The 19,409-nt window shown below is 50.0% G+C and overlaps 1 protein-coding gene across 1 annotated transcript in view; it reads right to left on the minus strand.

The window, feature by feature from the left end:
* TMEM201 (transmembrane protein 201) overlaps nt 1–19,409 on the minus strand; it is a 28,550-nt gene extending 9,141 nt beyond the window's left edge. Inside the window, exons 1-6 of the mRNA XM_056865069.1 lie at nt 19,294–19,409; nt 10,309–10,429; nt 8,840–9,034; nt 7,912–8,088; nt 6,591–6,964; nt 4,927–5,130 (exon numbers count right to left, since the gene is read on the minus strand). Coding sequence (XP_056721047.1) covers nt 4,927–5,130; nt 6,591–6,964; nt 7,912–8,088; nt 8,840–9,034; nt 10,309–10,429; nt 19,294–19,409 — 1,187 coding nt within the window. The remainder of the gene's footprint in view (nt 1–4,926; nt 5,131–6,590; nt 6,965–7,911; nt 8,089–8,839; nt 9,035–10,308; nt 10,430–19,293) is intronic.

Raw genomic sequence — 19,409 nt, forward strand, 5'->3', positions numbered from 1 at the left:
ACCCCTCTGCATATCACACCTAATTTAATCACACCTGCTATTGTCATTTACCTGCTATGTTGGGTGTCTGAATTCACTTTTCTCTACTTAAGGACCGTTGGACTCACATTCTAGCTTGTATCTGAAGAAGTGAGCTGTGGCTCACGAAAGCTCACCCCCTGCCAGAAATGTTGTTAGTCTTTAAGGTGCTCCCGGACTCTTGCTCTTTTCTACTGCTACAGGCAGACTAACACGGCTACACATCGTGATCTACCTGATTGAAAGCTGGAAATTCCGGGGTCTTGGGATTCCCTCCAGCCCTCTCAAAGAACAGGGACATAAAATACAGTTGCTGCATACAATACCATGGAAAACAGCCCCCAGCTTATCTGCCACACAAAAGGATACTCCACTAAAATATGTTACACCAAGTCAGACCGCAGATCCACCTAGTCCTGTATTATCTGCTCTGACTGGCAGTGACTCTTCAGGGTGTTGGGACGAGAAGGATCTTGCCCGCAATGCAAGATCCTTCAACTGGGAACTAAACTTGGGATCTTTGGCATGAAAACCAGGGCAACTCACATTTAGCAAATGCTTCAACAGTTTAGAAAAGAGATGACTGGGAGGGAGGGGATTATGATAGCGGATTATAAAAATATGCACAGGATAGAGACCTGGATGCCCCCAGGCTAGCCTGATCTCGTCAGATCAGGTTGAAATTAAATCAAAAGAGTTCCTGACTAGACATTAGGAAGAACTTTCTGACAGTTCGAGCGGTTCCTCAGTGGGACAGGCTTCCTCGGGAGGTGGTGAGCTCTCCTTCCCTGGAGGTTTTTAAATGGAGGCTAGATGGCCATCTGCCAGCATCGATGGCTTTAAAAGGGGATCAGACAAATTCGTGGAGGAGAGGTCGGTCAGGGGCTGCTAGCCACTGTGGCCAAAGGGAACCTCCATATTCAGAGACAGTCAACCTCTGAATCCCAGTGCCAGGAGTCAACATCAGGGGAAGGCCTCGGCCTCTACGCCCTGTCGTTGGACTCCAGAGGAACTGGTTGGCTGCTGTGTAAAACAGGGTGCTGGACTATACGGACCACTGGTCTGATTCATCAGGGTTCTCCTTATGTTCACAGCTATAGCTAAATGCAGTAGAAAAAATACGCACCATCTCTCTATTGGGCATGGGTGTGGCCGCTCTTTAAAAAAAAAAAAATCTTACACCAACCGAGCAAAATAAGTTAGGGGCTGCCGGAAGGTCATGTGATAAATTTTATGAGAGTGGGAATCTGACCCCAGTTCTCCAGGGTCCTAGTTCAATACTCTAACCACTACACCACATGGCCCAGGCGCCCTTCAGTCACCTCATCTGAGCACAGGTTTGTGGGGAAGCCTCCATGGCATTGCAGCAGGAACCGGCCACGTTTTCCTTCCTGTGTAAGTTACTCGGCACAACTCTAGCTCCCCAGTCCCATCCAGAGCACCGGGTAAAACTCCTCTTTAGGGGGCAGAGCAATTCACACATACTTCAGAACTAGACACCGTCCTTTTGAAAGCGGCTCACATCCTTGCCACTTTCACACCAGCAGCAGGAAAATAAAGCTGCAACTCAGAATTCCCTGGCTGAATAACCAGCAAACAAGAAGCTGTTAGGCACCCAACCCTCGGTTTTAAGAACTCTTCTTTCTTTGTTCACTTCAAATAATAGAGAGAAACCGGAGTTATCGGCTTCAGATAAATACGAACTGAAATATAATCATATTAGAGAATAAATAATTCTACTTAAGTTACACTCATGTACACTGATTATTGTTAATTAGCTTCCTCGTTGACCTTCATTACCATTGCAAAAAGTTTTTTCTTTAAAAAAAAAAGGAAGCAATGGGAAATATATTTAAAGCATTATCTAAAAATAATATGTTGGGGAAGCACCAAGCCTCTTCCAGTAAGAATCATGTACACACACACACCAAGACACAGAAAAGTATTAAATGGGGAGTCAAGAAAAAAGTTATTTGTTAAATCTAGGATGAATAGAACACACACCCGCTTATATGCAAAGACTGATTTTTTAAAACACGCGCACACACAGCAAATTAGATAAAAATCAAGGTCAGAGGACAACGTTCCTCCCCATCGTCTTTATTCTGCATCACTGCCAGATGAAAAAGAGGCTGATACTGCCAGGAACTCTACTCTCTCTGCCCTTCCTGCACCTTCTCACATCTACAGTGGGGACCGGCAACGGGTTGGACCTCTTCCCATACTGCTCAGGTCACACAGAAGCTCTGGATGGCAAGAAATAATGCGCCAATGTGAAGTTCTGAAGCTGCCTTATGTCAAGTCAAAAAACGCTGGCCCGTATAGCTCAGTATTGCTTCCTCTGATTGGCAGCAGCTCTTTGGGGTCTTCCTCCAACACCAGGAATGAAGATGACCCCCCTCCCAACCACTCCTGGCCACACGGTGAAACCCCAATGGGGATATTCAGTGCTTGAATAGCACTGGACTCAGCTTGCAGATGCTCTCTGCCCCAGCTCCTCAGAGACCTTGCTCAGGACAGCTGGACTGAGCCCTTGGTACAGCTGGAACAGGACACTGGATGCTGGACCCACCTTGAATAAATTCAACGTGGCCACCAGTAATCAGATAAAACGGTTTCATGATGGCTGCCCTAGGGCGGGGAGCACCAGAACAGCGAAATCCATCGGGATCGCCTCATGCCACAGGACAAGCGTATATTATAGAACCTCTTTTGTAATCCTTCACAATACACAGGTATTGCTGCGGGACAATTCAAAGAAGAAAAAAAAGATTCCTTCGAGGTAGAAACTCACAAAAAACAAAAAGCTAGTGCCTTAACATATTTCCCAGAATCCTTTGCATCAGGCTGCTGTTTATGTGGTGAGCAAACTAATGGGGAAAGCATTCCCTGAAGATAAACTGCGGAGGGGGACAAGGGGACGAAGCATTCTCTGGGGCATGCCGAGGACCTAGTAGGCCCTAAGCCCACCTGGCAAATTCAAACAAACAAAATAAGCCCCCCCCATGAAAGCCCAGCAGAATGGCAGACTCTGGCAGGCAGCATGATGTATGTAGGAAGGAGCCCATAATTCCTGACACCTTAGACAGAACATCGGTTTTCAGTTCAAAGAACGCAGCTCTGGATATCTTAAAGGATCAGGGCACGAGTTACCGTGCTCGTAGCAGAACTAGTAAGCTGCCTGCATCACACCTGAGCAATATCACGGGAGGAAAATAGGCTTCGCCCGCAGGTCATTTGTAAGGCTGCACTGAATCTCGCCGGGCATTGTTTTAACACGGCCCAACAAACCGCCTGCGAGAACTGTCATGGCTACAGCCCCACGCAGTCCCTGGGACGGGAGGCCACTGGGAGTCCCACACAAAAGCAGGGAGGCAGGTGAAATATTTTTTTTAATTAATTGAGAGACGGTATTTGCAAAACAGGTGAATCAGGCAAACACAGGCTTTAGGAGAGTAGTTGTGGATTTAACCAGAAAGCAAGCCTGCACAGTTAGTCGTAATCCAGGATTTGCTGATACCCCCACAATCCACTATCTCCTTCAAGCCCGTTGCATTTATTTTAAAAAACCCAACAGGGCCTCGATTGGCTCATCTTTGGTGGGCACCAAACTCTCAGCATTCCACAGTCCCCCAACCAGGGGTTTCTGCCAAAATTAGGTTTGCGCGTGTTTGCAGACATTGACAGATGCCCCGATCCTGCACAGGGAGGTTACGTGAATCCTGTTGACTTTGCACCCAGAAGGAAGGGCCAAATTACATGTGGCTGAGCCACGGAGCGCCTGCTAATGGCAACTGCTAGATCACAGGGAGCCTAATGCGTTCCAAAAGGTAAACAGGATGGCTTCTAGCCACAGTCTCTTTCCTTACATAAACCTGCGGATTCTATTTCAACCTCTCTTGATGACAAGGTTTAGGAACGGGGGGTGGGGAGTTAAAAGTTAGAAACACAACAGTCTAAATACGTACCTTGCAATAAACAGATGCAACGGTGATCATTTTAGTGAATTAAGCCCCAACGCCCACGTGCATACACCCTGTTATCCCCTCCCCTCCTCGTGGGTTACACTGCAACACAGGCAGCAACATGCGGTTAATCGGGAAGGCGATTCGGACTACGTCTCCCGTTTCCAGCCTCATATCAAAACTGACTATGTAGTGTTATAAAACTGTGCCGTCCTAAAAAAACAAAAACAAAAAACACTTCTATCCATACAAAAGTCACAGGCACTCAAGGAAAGGAAGGAAGAGGCCCTTCTAGGGTACGTCTGGTACAATGGATTTAAACCGGTTTCAATCCAGTTTTAGCCACCATGCTTCCCAGCCAGCCAAGGAATCCTGGGAACGGTGGCTCCGGGAAGGGGCTACAGATCTCAGACCGTGAATGCTAAGCCCTGCAATGAGACAGAAACACGCACACAATTTCTGGGGTCCTTCGAAGAAAGCCACCGCAGCGCACAAACGGTTCCGAACCAGCTTCGAGTCTGCAGCGCACAAGAAGAGGACGGGCCACTCAGGATGAAGGGCATTCCCTCCGTGACAAGCTGGTGAGATACAGACACACACGGGGGGCCAAAGCGGAGAGGAAGAGGGAGAATAAATTGCTTGAACCGGAAGCAGCAAAAAAAGAGGGCACATTTTGCTGGAGGTGCAGTCCGCAGGGAGAAGATGCAGCCTTGAGTGTTTGAGCGGGATGGAGCACCAGGGAGAATTGGGACTCGGGGATCCATGGCTTAGGCTACAGTCAGTGGCGGAGGGAGAGATCCTTCACAGTTAGTTAAAAAGAAAAAGGAGGGGGGGAATCCCCAAAAATTTAGAACAGGACAGAAGCCCCCAGAGCAATGAAGGCCTGGATTTTTCTGCATGTATGCCTTCCCCACCCCCCCACAGTCACTGTTCTAGCTCTGACCTTCGGGATCGGGGTCTCCGCTGGCCCGTCGATTTCCTGGTGGCGACAGCTGCTGCGAAGCCCACGAGGCAGCACAGGGAGGTCGTGCCAAACTTTGCCGTGTCCAGCCAGCTGGGGGTGTCGGCCTGCAGGTACCTCTCCGCCAGATGGAAGCCCATCACCACTAGCCACAGGGCAGAGGCAAAGGCATCGATTCGCCGCAACCTGGAAGGCGGGAAGGGTTAGATACAGTCAGTGTAAGAATCGATTTCTGGCGGACGGGCGAAGGACTGAAAACCTGCCCTGGAGGCTGCAGGCTCCTACAGCCTAGATTTAGACATCCACCCACCCTGATGGCAGAATAACAGTGGGGCAGTGCTGAGTCCCCGGCAATTTTTCAAAGGTAAACGTCACACACCGCCAACTTAGAAACTTGGGTAGATACGGCAAAAGCCACTCTTCTGCACATGTCTCCGTAGGAGCATTAAAGCAACTCACAGAAGACAGGCTTGCCAACAGCTACTGACCATGATTTCCCCAATGGAAACCCCCCCCCCCAATAATTATCAGTACTTGAAGTTTATTATTTTGCTGCTTATTCCGGGCACTATGGGTTAAACTGGGTGCCATCTGGAGTTTTTAAGGTTTTATTGGATTTTATTGTTTAATTTTAGAATTATTATGAATTTTATTGTTGATAATTGCTGATCTTGGCCAGGGAGGGCGGGTTATAAATTGAATGAATGAAAAAATATTTTCTAATATTGTTTAACATTATCACTGTGGTTATCAAGTATTGTATTGTATATTACATATATATTTTCTCTTATTCTTTCTTTCTCTACAAAAATGGACTATCTCTTAAAAAAAAAGATTTTCGGGTTATAAGCTTTGGAGAGTCAAAGATCTCTTTGTCCTAAACTTTGACTCTTGAAAGTTCACACCCTGAAAATCTTGGTCTCTGAGGTGCTCCTGGATTCAAATCTAGCTCCTCTACTGCAGATTAACATGGCTACTAGCCTGAAACTATCCTTATTTCTGATGGTCTGTACTAAGCATATATTCATCATCCGAATGCACACTGGTTGTTTAAAGTTCCTTCAAGCAGTGTTATCCAGCCAGGGTATTTATTTTATTATTGTATTATTTATGGAAAAGACAATTGTGCTAAGAAAAGTTGAAGGCAGTGGGAAAAGAGGAAGACCCAACAAGAGATGGATTGACGCTATAAAGGAAGCCATAGCCCTCAGTTTGCAAGATCTGAGCAAGGCTGTTAAGGATAGGATGTTTTGGAGGGCATTGATCCATAGGGGAGGGGTCGTGGCTCAATGGTAGAGCATCTACTTGGCATGCAGGAGGTCCCAGGTTCAATCCCCAGCATCTCCAGTTAAAGGGACTAGGCAAGTAAGGTGATGTGAAAGACCTCAGCCTGAGACCCTGGAGAGACGATGCCGGTCTGAGTAGACAATACTGACTTGGATGGACCAAGGGTCTGATTTCAGTATAACGCAGCTTCATGTGCGTGTTCATGTGAGTAGGAAGCGATTCAGCAAACAGAGACCACCACAGCTGGGATGCTTGAAGTATAATAAGCCAATCTGTTTTGTTTTTTTTAAACAACAACAACAACCCTGCAGCAAACAGCCCAGCTCAACAACACTCCACACACCCCTTTGCCCACATACCTGATGCGCCCAGCTAACAACATGGCCGAAATGCACAACAGCAGCCCCAGGGCCACGACAGCCACCTGATGGTTCTTCCCGTAGGTCCAGGCCACGCTCAGCACCGCCAGCAGTTGCTCCGGCAACAGGTGAACCATCTCTCGCCAGCCCAGGAGTTCCAGCAGAGTGCCGTTGCTGGGGGTGGCTGGCTCAGAGCCATTCCTCGCCAATGGCGGCGGGGGAGGAGGGCTGGCCGGCTCAGGGGAGAAGGGGTTGCCCGATCCATAAACGGCCATGACGATGAGGATGGTGCAGCTGAGGAAGGCCAGGAAACGGAGCGCCAGCACGTGGATTGGCGTGGTGGCGGAGGCTGCGGAGGCAGCCGCGTAGAAACTCTGCAGTAGATAAACGGTTTCAGCTGCAAGCGTACCAAACGGGGGAGAACACCTGCATCTATATTAGCGTAAGCTCAGCCTGCATCAAGGAACTGTCCATATAATGTTACCATTAAAAGTAGTCCCCTGTGCAAGCACTGGGTCATTACTGACCCATGGGGAGATGCCACATCACGATGATTACTAGGCAGACTATGTTTACGGGGTGGTTTGCCAGTGCCTTCCCCAGTCGTCTACACTTTACCCTCAGCAAGCTGGGTCCTCATTTTACCAACCTGAGAAGGATGGAAGGGCTGAGTCAACCTTGAACCGGCTACCTGCAACTGACTTCCGTTGGGATCGAACTTGGGTTGTGAGCAAAGTTTTTGACTGCAGTACTGCAGCTTACCACTCTATGCCACAGGGCTCTTTTAATGTTACCATTAACATTACTAATACAATGATATCAATATTATTGTATCATTACACATTATTATACATTAACATTATATTATTAATGTTAAGAGCCAGTGTGGTATAGTAGAAGAAGAAGAGTTGGTTTTTATATGCCAACTTTCTCTACCACTTAAGGGAGACTCAAACCAGCTTACAATCACCTTCCCTTCCCCACAACAGACACCCTGTGAGATAGGTGGGACGGAGAGAGCTCTAACAGAGCTGTGACTAGCCCAAGGTCACCCAACTGGCTTCGCGTGGAGGAGTGAGGAAACCAACCTGGTTCACCAGATTAGTATCTGCCGCTCATGTGGAGGGGTTGGGAATCAACCCCGGTACTCCAGATCAAGAGTCCACCGCTCCAAACCACCACTCTTAACCACTACACCGCGCTGGTTAATGTTGGTCTAGGATCTGAGATGATCCCTCCCCTTACCACCGTTCCTTCTTAACAACTGCCCCGCCAGATTCCGGAAGGAAACAACCGACGCCGCAAGCGCCATGCCCCCCACCTGCATGTAGGACTGGTCCATCTTCCGGTGACTGAAGTGGTGGCGGAGGAGCAAGGCCCGCAGCTTCCGGTTCTGGTGCTTGATGTAGTATTCCACGGCAGCCTGGCAGGGGCGGCAGAGCTTGTAGGTCTGCTCCAGGTGGTGCTTGTACACCTCGATCTCCTCGTCGTACTTCTCCTGTCCAAGGGAGGGAGGGAACCGCAGAGACAGGCTCAGCGGCAGGGCACCCCACTGCATGTGAGGAAGGGCCTGAGTTCTACCCCCCTTCGACAAGTACCGGAGGCTGATAGCAGGACTGGGACAGCCCCCACCTCCCAGGGAGCTGTTGCCAGTTGTAAGAGAGAGAACTGTTCTCTTACAAAGGGATTTCAAAGGGAGATTAGAAAGAGAGACTGCTGAATTACACCTAATAATGAAGCTCAAGACTATGCATTCTCCGGAACGTAACATAGATCTGGGATTACTTTCTCATTACCAACGCTGATTTCTCCACACCTACTACCCCTCTGCATATCACACCTAATCCAATCACCTCCTGCTAATGCCATTTACTTGCTTTTGATATTTACATTGCCATTGTGTGTCTAATTCACTCGTCTCTACTTAAGGATAGATGGACTCACATTCCAGCTGTATCTGAAGAAGTGAGCTGCGGCTCACGAAAGCTCACCCCTTGCCAGAAATTTTGTTAAGTCTATAAGGTGCTACTGGACTCCTATTTTTTTCAACTACATCAAAGTATGTCAGAGGGGAGAAAAGAGAAGACGACAAATTTGGTTCTTGTTGCCTCTGCCCCTCATAAAGAGTGAGCCTCTCTGGAAAAGGGGGAATAAGGGACAACCTCCACCCCTGCCCTGCTCCCCAGCATTCCTGCCGAGCTCTTCCACCTTTCTGTCCGTCCCCCACCCCGCCCAAATCAGGTCCATACCTCCTCCCGGGGCATGAAGGATGCCAGCTGCTTGATCTTCAGGGTCTGGTGGTTGTTGCATTTCCTGCAGAGCAAAACCTGGCTGCTGACCCACTGCTGGGGCTTGGTGGGGTCATAGCAAGCGCCAGCCCCAGAGACGATGTGGTTCAGGTGCTCCATGTACTGAGCCGGGATGGGCTTGTTGTAATCGCCGTTCTGTCCGGAGGAAGTGCAAGATCAGCTCAGGAAAGTTGTCAGTTACCCCCACAAGAGAGCCACCGCCATCAGCCACCCCCAGAAACCACATTACAAGGTGAAGCCTTGAGAGCCAGCATGGTGTAGTGACATTACTATCAAACACACACATACACAAACAGCAAATGTGTTAATCTTAACTGTGACCCCCACCACCCTGCCTTGAACCAAGAGGAAAGGCAGGGTTTAAATGTTTTACTTCATAAATAATAAATTAAAATACATTTGCTAGATCTTGGAAGTCTTTGCAACCTGCCTCTCCACAGCTGGCTCACAACAACAGTGAAGCACCATCAGTAAAACCAGTTGCCAGCATAGGCGCACAATCAGGAGAAAACAGGCACCAAAACATATGCAAAAACAAAACAAAACCCCAGAGCAGAGACTCAGCTGAACAAGAACCCAAGAAGTGCATCTTTTTGGGATGCCTCCCTCACTTCTACCATTCTGCAGAGCACGTGGAGCAGAATTGCAAAAAGGATCTTTTTTTTTTTTTTGCAAATGTTTGCAGTTCAGGCCTGTGGCTAGTTTCTCTTGCTTTGTTCTCTGTTGCACTTTTCATTTTGCGATCCAGTTATGTTCCACTGCCGTTGCTTATTGTTTATGCTTTGTTTTTTTAGGGTGTGTGTGTGTTATATTATACAGTTTTTTTTAAAGAACTGTTATCTGATTTTGTTATACAGTTTTGCCGCATTGTTTGTTGCATATATTATATAGGAGATTTAAAAAATAAGGCCAAAACCAATGGTGCAAAATAAGGTAAAAATCAGCTCATGACAGGAGGTGGGGAGCCATTTAACTGAGTGATAAGATATATTACTTCATAATGCACAATCAGCCTTGGCCTTATTTTTTATCTCCTGTGACGGGTGTGGTGCTTTTATTTCTCCTTGCATAGATTATATACCCATCTTATTGCATCTCAACTGCACAACTCACCTCGAGTCTCAGGTGAGAAGGGCAGGTAGCAAATACATATTTGTACATATTCTTTCCCATTAAAGCTGGAACCACTTAAAAACAAACAAACCAGGCACACAAACCTCTCAACTTTAGAAATTCCAGATTCACCTTTCAATTTTTCAAACAGCACAAAGGCTTCAAGAATTAAATTCTCTACGGGCAACATATTTACGAGCATGCCCCCCCCCCTTTTCACAAATACTCAGAGATGGGCAGAGAACTGGCCCATTTTGGAGCGACTGGCCCCTGGGGGATTATGGGAAATGACCTACCTCTTGGAAACCATTGTACTGCTCGCAGTTGGGGCAATCCCAACAATTGCGGTTCCCGTACGGCACCACAGTGTCCTGGTTGCAGAACCAGCAGTTCACAGTTGTGTGTGTGGGTTTCTTCCTGCACAGGCAAAGAGAAGAACATTTTTCAGGAGGAATGGCTCGGGACAGTTGAGAGAGAAGATGGCTGCAGAGGAGGCCAGATATAGGAACATATGAAGCTGCCTTATACTGAATCAGACCACAGGTCCACCTAACTCAGTAGCATCTACTTTATATACCTTATACTGAATCAGACCACAGGTCCACCTAACTCAGTGGTCGGCAAACAGCGGCTCGCGAGCCGCATGCGGCTCTTCGGCCCCTTGCGTGCGGCTCTGCCCCTAAGCGCCATACCTGCTGCTTCATCTCCCCTGGGGCCCAGGCGGCCGCGGTTCCTGCCGGCACTTCGGCCCGGGCTGGGGAGCAGGTCCGCCTGCAGGAAAGGCTGGGGATCGAGGGCTGCGCCTAGGCCCAAGCCGGGGGCTGGGGGGGGGGGCTGGGCGGCGTGCGCCCCGGCAGGAGGCGGCCCGCCCCAGCGTGCATGGAGAGGCGCCAGCAGCCCCACCGAGCAGGAGGTGGCGGCGGCGGGTGCAGCGCTCGCCTGCGGCCCGGAGCGGTTGCCCTGCGGGGAGGAGAGGCGCCGTCTGCAGCCGGCCTGCCCGCCACAAGGCGGAGGAGGGCGGCTGGCTGGCTGGACCCCGTCCCCGGGGCAGCCCTAGACCCCCCCCCGGGGGAAAGGAGGCGGCGGCAGCAGCGCATTGTGGAGGCGCATAAGCTCGGACTGCGCGGAGGGTCCCCAGGCGAGCGGGCAGCTGGCCCAGGGAAGGCCCCCCCCCCGCGACCCCCGGACGATGCCCGGAGGAAGAGGAGGGGTGCGGCAGTGGGTGGAAGGCTGAGTCAACCTTGAGCCGGCTACCTGCAACCAACTTCCGTTGGGATCGAACTCAGGTTGTGAGCAGAGCTTGGACTGCAGTACTGCAGCTTACCACGGGGCTCCTCTTTTTGGGGGAGAGAAAAGAGAGAAGAGGGCCGCAATTGTGAAGGACGTCTGGCTATACGCTGGAATGAACACTTGCACACCAGATGCATGGCAGCTGGGATTTCTCTCTGTGCGCACATGTTGAGGTGGGGTTAAAAAAGGAGCAATTGGGGACTACTTCAGAACTCATGGCCATGAACTGGAGCATCTAACAACATTGCCCAGGTGAGAATGCACGATCCTGGATCTGCTGCCACAAAGCCAATGGGAGAACGCCTCCAGGAAGTGCCCGTTTCAAATTTTGCCTCTGCCGCAAGGTGGTCCTGGGCAAACTGCTCTCTCCTCCACCCCTGCGTCTAATCTGCAATTGTTGGGGGTAACAACACTGGCCTTACCTTCCAGGGAGTTTGCAGGAAATGCAACGATCTAACGTGAAGTGTTTTGAACCCCGAACACGCTTTACAAGTGGTGGTGGAAAGCGCTGTCAAATTGCAGCCAAGTTACGACGACCCCTCAGGGTTTTCAAGGCAAGATGCGGGGAGAGGTGGTTTGCTTTTGCCTGCCTTTGCATAGGGACCCTGGACTTCCTTGGTGGTCTCTCATCCAAGTATTAACCAGGGTTATCCAAATACTAACCAGGGCCAACCCTGCTTAGCTTCTGAGGTCTGACAAGATGAGGCTAGCCTGGGCCATCCAGGTCAGGGCAGGTGGTGGAAAGTGGGCTCAGTGGTAGAGCATCTGCTTGGCATGCAGAAGGTGTCAGGTGCAATCCCTGGCATCTCCATTTAAAGGGACTAGACAGGTAGGTGATGTGAAAGACCTCTGCCTGAGACCCTGGAGAGCTGCTGCCGGTCTGAGTAGACAATACTGTCGTTGATGGACCGAGGGTCTGATTCAGTAGAAGGCAGCTTCATGTGTTCATAAAGAGGTGGTTTGCCATTGTCTGCCTCTGCGTAGTAACTCCGGTCTTCCCTGGTGGCATCCCACCCAAGTACTAACCAGGGGTGACCATGCTTAGCTTCTGAGATCTGACAAGACATTATTATTGAGCCTTTACTTACCCTATAATGGGAAGGGATGAGAGGATAAAGAGACTGCAATATTTCAGGTGGACAATTTAGGTTAAAAAAATGGCTGTTAGGTTATCATGAGCCCTGTGGCACAGAGTGGTAAGCTGCAGTGCTGCAGTCCAAGCTCTGCTCACGACCTGAGTTCGATCCCAACGGAAGTGGGTTTCAGGTCGCCGGCTCAAGGTTGACTCAGCCTTCCATCCTTCCGAGGTTGGTAAAATGAATACCCAGCTTGCTGGGGGTAAAGGGAAGATGACTGGGGAAGGCACTGGCAAACCACCCCGTAAACAAAGTCTGCCTGGTAAAAGTCGGGATGTGACATCACCCCATGGGTCAGGAATGACCCAGTGCTTGCACAGGGGACCTTTACCTTTAGGCTATCACAAGATAGCCAACAAAATTGAGACAAAGACGTTGCCAGCCCAACAGAAGACCTGGAAAGTGGAAACCAGCACTGGATCTCATCCTCTTTGAGACACAGGTGGCCAAACTAAGAATCCTCCCCTATTTCCTGACCTCTCCCCCCCACCAACCAACCCCCACATTTCTACAAGGGCTCTTTTGAAGGACAGCTGTCGGTAACATCCCTGCGCATCAGCTGACGCCAGCTGTGGAGAAACAACGCCTGCAACTTTGGTCTATAGCAACCTAATCTTCCGTCAGCCAGGCCTTAACGCAGCTGCTTTCCTTGAATGAATGGATGGACGTTAACCAAAACACTGAAGACAGGAACAAAAACCACACAACAGGAGAGCGTGTCAGTCTTCTTGTAGAGTTGCTCTCCAGCTACGACCTCAAGATCACTTAACGTACATTAGCTGCCTCGACCTGGCCTTGTAAAGAAAGCCTGTCCAAGTTACTAGTCCACAAAAAAGTTCAGTAGGCCAACTGTACACAAGTGAGAGGTAGGTTGACGAAGAAGAAGAGCTGGTTTTTACATGCCGCTCTACCACTTAAGGAAGAATCAAACCGGCCTACAATCACCTTCCCTTCCGCTCCCCACAACAGACACCCTGTGAGGTAGGTGGGGCGCTCAAAGAGAGCTGTGACTAGCCCAAGGCCACCCAGTTGGCTTCATGTGCAGGAGCAGGGAAACCAACCCGGTTCACCAGATTAGCGTCCACCGCTCATGTGGAGGAGCGGGGAATCAAACCCGGTTCTCCAGATCAGAGTCCACCGCTCCAAACCACCGCTCTTAACCACTGCACCACGCTGGCTCTCAGGTTGGGCTAAAAGACTGTGACGTCTGCAAAGCCACCTTCCCGATATCAGCCTGAGTCGTACACAACGGCAGGTAAGGTGGTGCTTAAACCTCTGCCGGGGCTGTACCACTTCAAACTGTAAATGGAGGCCAGTAACAGAAGTCCCCACGTCACAAAAGCTCCACTCCTAGAAACGGAGACGTCAAGAGAAGGGTTTCCTCTGGGAAACTAATTTTCTACCTCCAGATCATTTTGGCACGGGGAACGTTCAGCAGTGAGAGTCCTTGCCTGAAGTGGTATAGACCAAGCCCAGGCTGACCCACTTTTTCGCTTCAAGTTTTGAAAACCCGGGCGTTTTGAAGATACCAAGATGTAGGTTTGGCCGGACGCCCCAGTCCGAGAGACCAAATGTGCTCGGTGCTTCTTATAAACCACTGGTTCCCAACCGGGGGTCCGTGGACCCCCAGGGGTCCATGAGAACTAAATTAAGGTCTGCGAAACAAAGTTATAAACCCATAATAAATTAATATTTTCAATTAAAAGTTCTCTATTATAAAAATATATATTCAAATATTATTCTAAGTTTAATGTTTAACAGTTATGATTAAAGTTTATTTTCAAATTCTCAGAATTTTTATTTTGAACCTTGGGGTCCCTGCACCAAACAAAAAAGTCCTAGTGGTTCCTGGTCAAAAAAAGGTTGGGAACCACTGTTATAAACGAAGGGTCAGGCAGTAAACCACTTCATCAATCTTGGGCTGCGGGGTGGGGGGGGAGAGGATCTCCCCAGTGGTGCCTTTTCCAGCTAGAATCTCCTGCCCCACCGTCTTGCTGATCCCTATTATATCCGTTGCCATGGAAAGGGGGTATTAAAATATAGTCTAATGAAGCACTGATCCCCTGAACTTGCAGACACAAAGAAGACCAAACAATACATTCCCACCATGAGAGGGTCTGGATGGCAGACAGAATAATCTGAGTGATTTACGGACTGCCAGAATTGCTTTTTTGGATTCTGCCCCCCACCCACGCCAATCTGTGTCTAGCCTGGCAAAGAGGATGAGATCCTTAGGGGTGGGGCTGTGGCTCAGTGGTAGAGCATCTGCTTGGCATGCAGAAGGTCCCAGGTATCTCCAGTTAAATCCCCGGCATCTCCAGTTAAAGGGACCAGGCAAGTAGGTGACGCGAAAGACCCCTGCCTGAGACCCTGGAGAGCCGCTGCCGGTCTGAGTAGACAATACTGACTTCGATGGACCAAGGGTCTGATTCAGTATAAGGCTGCTTCATGTGTTCATGTCCCTGAGGGTAGGAAGTAGAAACAGAGAGAAAGGGGCAGTTTTGCCCTAGCGTCTGTTATTTAAAGTTATACTGTTCCTGTACATGGAGGTTCCACTTAACCGTCACGATCCATGACCATGAATAGAGCGCACCCCTCCATAAAGCAGGGGCCGCCGCCACCATTACGTGGCAGCTAATTATTTTACTGAATCGCATGAACTTCATGGGCCACCGAAAATTGTGCAAATTCTCATTTAGGAAGCACTCTCTGTTCCCCAAAAAAGTTCTGAGCTTCCTCAAACAAACTGTATTGGTGCTTGACTCTGTGCCTCAAACCACCACCGAGGAGCAATATCAGACGCAGGACCAGATAAGGTCACTGAACTCCAATGAATACCCACACAACAAAAGCCGAAAGTGCATCTACGGATCCAGGCATACAACAGCGTAGCATAAACAGTAGACAGAGACTGGAAAGACCTCGGTTCAGGTCCACGCTCAGCCATCAGGCACGCAGGATACAGTTGGACAAGAAACCGTGTCTCAACCTGACCTACCTCACAGGGCTGTGGAGAGTATATAGCAAGCTAATTCCTATGAGCTCCAAGAAAGGGCCCTTTACTCTTGGTAGCACAGTAATTACCAGACTGCACACAGAAGCACACTAGCAAAAGAACTGCTAGAGTGACACAAGAAGTATCCGCTGTATCTCTGCATGAGTCACTGCTTTGGCTTTGCCTTCACTTCTGCTGAAGGTGGGCAGCAATCCTGCATCAGGAATGACAGAATCACTCCTGATTCAAATAAGCAAGAACTAGTGGTCACGTGAGATGGCAGCCCCCTGCATCTCTGTGTGAGTCGCTGTTCCGGACTGGCTTCCTTTCGATCTGCTGCAGCATTGGGAGCAACCGGCTCATCCGAGAACTCTGATGCGGAAATGCTAAGCATTAGCCGCTCTTCGAGGAGGCTGCCCATGGCATCGCTGCATGAGTCACTGGCCTCTTCGCAGATCAGTGACTCCAGCAGAAACACAGAGCAAGAATTCAATGCTCTAATTGTTGTTTTTTTGGAGGAATCTTGCGTGCCCCTCGACATTAATGTAGAGTGAAAACATGCCTCAGCTAATCACAGAAGTTGTGGGGCTTTCTAAACAAGAGTCCTGGCATACCTCAGATCAGGTTGTGACTGGCGGGGGGAGCCATTGGATGCAAACAGCCCCCAAAGAGGCACATTCTTAGCATTCCACCAAGACACACCAGAAAAAGACATGCTTAATCCTTTGCCTACAGCCACAAAACTGGCCAGGAAAAACACACCGTTTGCTTTCTGCTCAACTGACTTCCCTTGTCCAAGGTCAGACATATCATCTGCGAGAGAGGTTTTTCATTTTATTCAACAAAGATTTTACAATCAAAAAGAACATCCAAACGCTATTTCTTTTAGAGTCTACTGTCATACATTACATATCAGGAACCGCCTGGCCCACCTGTCCCCACTGCCGCTTCAGTCAATCTATCAAAAGGTTAAACGCTCACACGAAATCAGGCCCAATTTAATCACTCCTGATGCAGAGACGTAAGAATTAGCTGTCACTCGAGGAGGCTCCCCATTGCATCCCTGCATGAGTCCTTGCTCTGGTAGTGCCTCTTTCTGATCAGAAGGCACACCTTGATCAAAGATTCATGCAGAAATACAATGTGGGGGGAAAGGAGCCATTTCAAAGTTATTTTGGGGAGACTAGCAGCGCTGTGCCCTGACACGGATGGCCCAAGCTAGCCCGATCTCATCACATCTTGGTAGTTAAGTAGGGTCAACCCTGGTTAATACTTAGATAGGAGACCACCGGGGAAGTCCAGGGTTGCTATGCAGAGGTAGGCAATGGCAAGCCACCTCTGAACATCTCGTGTCTTGAAACCCTTACGTGGTCCCCATAAGTTGTCCATAACTTGAAGGCAAAATTTCTTTTTGCCGATTTTCATTTACAATAAACGAACCTGCTGCGCTCTGTCACCTTTGACACAGCTACCTGAAAGAGACCCTAAGCCAGTGGTTCCCAAAGTGAGCAGTACCAACCCCTGGGGGGCGGTGGGATTACCTAGGGGGGTACTAAGAGGCAAGGGGGCAGCAGGGGGATGCTAGAGGTGGGCCCCTTCAACTGTGTTGTTCACTAATTTACAACAGATCGCGCTGTGGCACCATGCTGGCGAATTGGGTGGAAATTAACAGAATTTTTTTTCCAGACTTTGAAGAGCCGGTACCGCTGGACCAAGTTCATCAGTTTGGTTGAATAAATTTAAACTAAAATGTTTTAATTTGATTTTGAATAGATGTGCAATTAATAGTTACTGTTTTGAAATTTTATTGTTATTGTCTTCTTTAGTGAGTCATACAAACCCCGTTTTGAATAATGCTTTTTATAGGATAGGGCAGAGGGCGCTGGGGTTGAGTTTGAGGAACCGAGGAACCACTGCTCTGAACCATGGCTGGGATCACCTGTAACGACAAGCACTCTGGACAGAGCTACCCATACAGAAACTCGGCGACAACCCTAGCAGAGGCTGTGGCACAATTGAACCAGTTTGGAGATCTCCTTTCACACACTGTGGAAAAAGATATGCCAGGTATATACAAAGGTACACATATACAGAAATTAGAACCTAATTGCAGCTTTAAATCCACAAAAGTTGCTAGTCCACAGAGCTCTTTACTAGCCTACTCACGCACACATGAACATACGAAGCTGCCTTCTACTGAATCAGACCCTTGGTCCATCAGACTCAGTATTGTCTACTCAGACCGGCAGCGGCTCTCCAGGGTCTCAGGAAGGGGTCTTTCACATCACCTCCTTGCCTGGTTCCTTTAACTGGAGATGCCTGGACATTTAACTGGAGACCTGGGACGTTCTGCATGCAAAGCAGAGGCTCTACCACTGAGCCACAGCCACCCTCCCCACGTGGGTGCCCCCCTTCCTTTGGACGGCATCGTCTGAATGACTGAGGCAGCTGACCATTAACCCCCTCCAGCCCGGACCCGTGCACGGTGCAAAGGGGTCCCCTTCCTTGGTAAGCGTGTTCCCCATCGCTGCCTAAGGGGGCAATCCGTTGCAGTTGCCCCTCTGCAGAGGATTGCGCTGGTCAGTCATTATGCAAAAAGAAGGCAGGTTCAACACCAGCTTGATAGAGGGAGGGGCTGTGGCTCAGTTTGTAGAGCATCTGCTTGGCGTGCAGAAGGTCCCAGGTTCAATCCTCGGCATCTCCAGTTAAAGGGACCAGGCAAGTGGGTGATGTGAAAGACCTTTGCCTGAAACCCTGGAGAGCTGCTGCCCTGGAAAGCCGCTGCCGGTCTGAGTAGACAGTACTGACTTTGGTGGACCAAGGGTCTGATTCAGTATAATGTGTTCACATGATGTTCATATTTTGGTCACGTCATGAGACGACAAGAGTCACTGGAAAAGACAGTCATGCTAGGAAAAGTGGAGGGCAGCAGGAAAAGAGGAAGACCCAACAAGAGATGGATGGATTCCATAAAGGAAGCCACAACCCTCAATTTGCAGGATCTGAGAAAGGCTGTCAAAGATAGGACATTTTGGAGGACTTTCATTCATAGGGTCGCCATGAGTCGGAAGCGACTTGACGGCACTTAACACACATGATATCCTGTTTCTGGAAATTATGGGGAGGGGCTGTGGCTCAGCAGTAGAACCTCTGCTTGGCCTGCAGAAGGCCCCAGGTTCAATCCCCAGCATCTCCAGTTAAAGGGACTAGGCAAGAAGGTGATGTGAAAGACCCTGCCTGAGACCCTGCAGAGCCTTGGAGAGGGGACGTGGCTCAGTGGTAGATCCTCTGCTTGGCATGCAGAAGGTCCCAGGTTCAATCCCCGGCATCTCCAGTTAAAGGGACCAGGCAAGTAGGTGATGTGAAAGCCCCCTGCCCGAGACCCTGGAGAGCCGCTGCCGGTCTGAGCAGACAATACTGACTTGGATGGACTGAAGGTCCGATTCAGTATAAGGCAGCTGCATGTGTGATCACAACGCGCCCCCCCCCCGGGCCATGCAAGCGCGCGCCGCTCTCCGTTTCCCCTCCAGCCGTCCCTGATGCAAGCGGAGAAAGTGGGGAGGGGGCGTGTGGGTGCCTGCGCTGGAGGGGGGCGGAGTACGAGGCTCCCAACAGCCTTCCAAGCACAGACACAAAGGGAATGCATTCTCCTCCCCCCCCCCGGAAAAAGCTTTAAAAGCCACGCCGGCCCAACCTCCCCAATGGCGGCCCGGCCCGCCCCTCTCCTCCCCGCATGCTTCATGGAGGCTCCGCCGGCCAGGAGGCCAAAGCCGCACCGGAAAAGGGGGGGAGCGGCTTGCCCTCCCCCTCCCCCTCCCCCTCCCCCTCCCCCTCCCCCTCCCCCTCCCCGCGTGCCTTACCTCCGGGCCCTCTTGTAGAGCCAGACTCCTCCGGCGGCGGCGCACACGGTCACCCCCAGGCCTCCCGCCAGGCCGGCCGGAGGGCAGCCGGCCAGCAGCGCGCCGACCCCTTCCAT

Source organism: Euleptes europaea, chromosome 19, assembly GCF_029931775.1.
Source record: "Euleptes europaea isolate rEulEur1 chromosome 19, rEulEur1.hap1, whole genome shotgun sequence".
NCBI classification, from domain to species: domain Eukaryota; kingdom Metazoa; phylum Chordata; class Lepidosauria; order Squamata; family Sphaerodactylidae; genus Euleptes; species Euleptes europaea.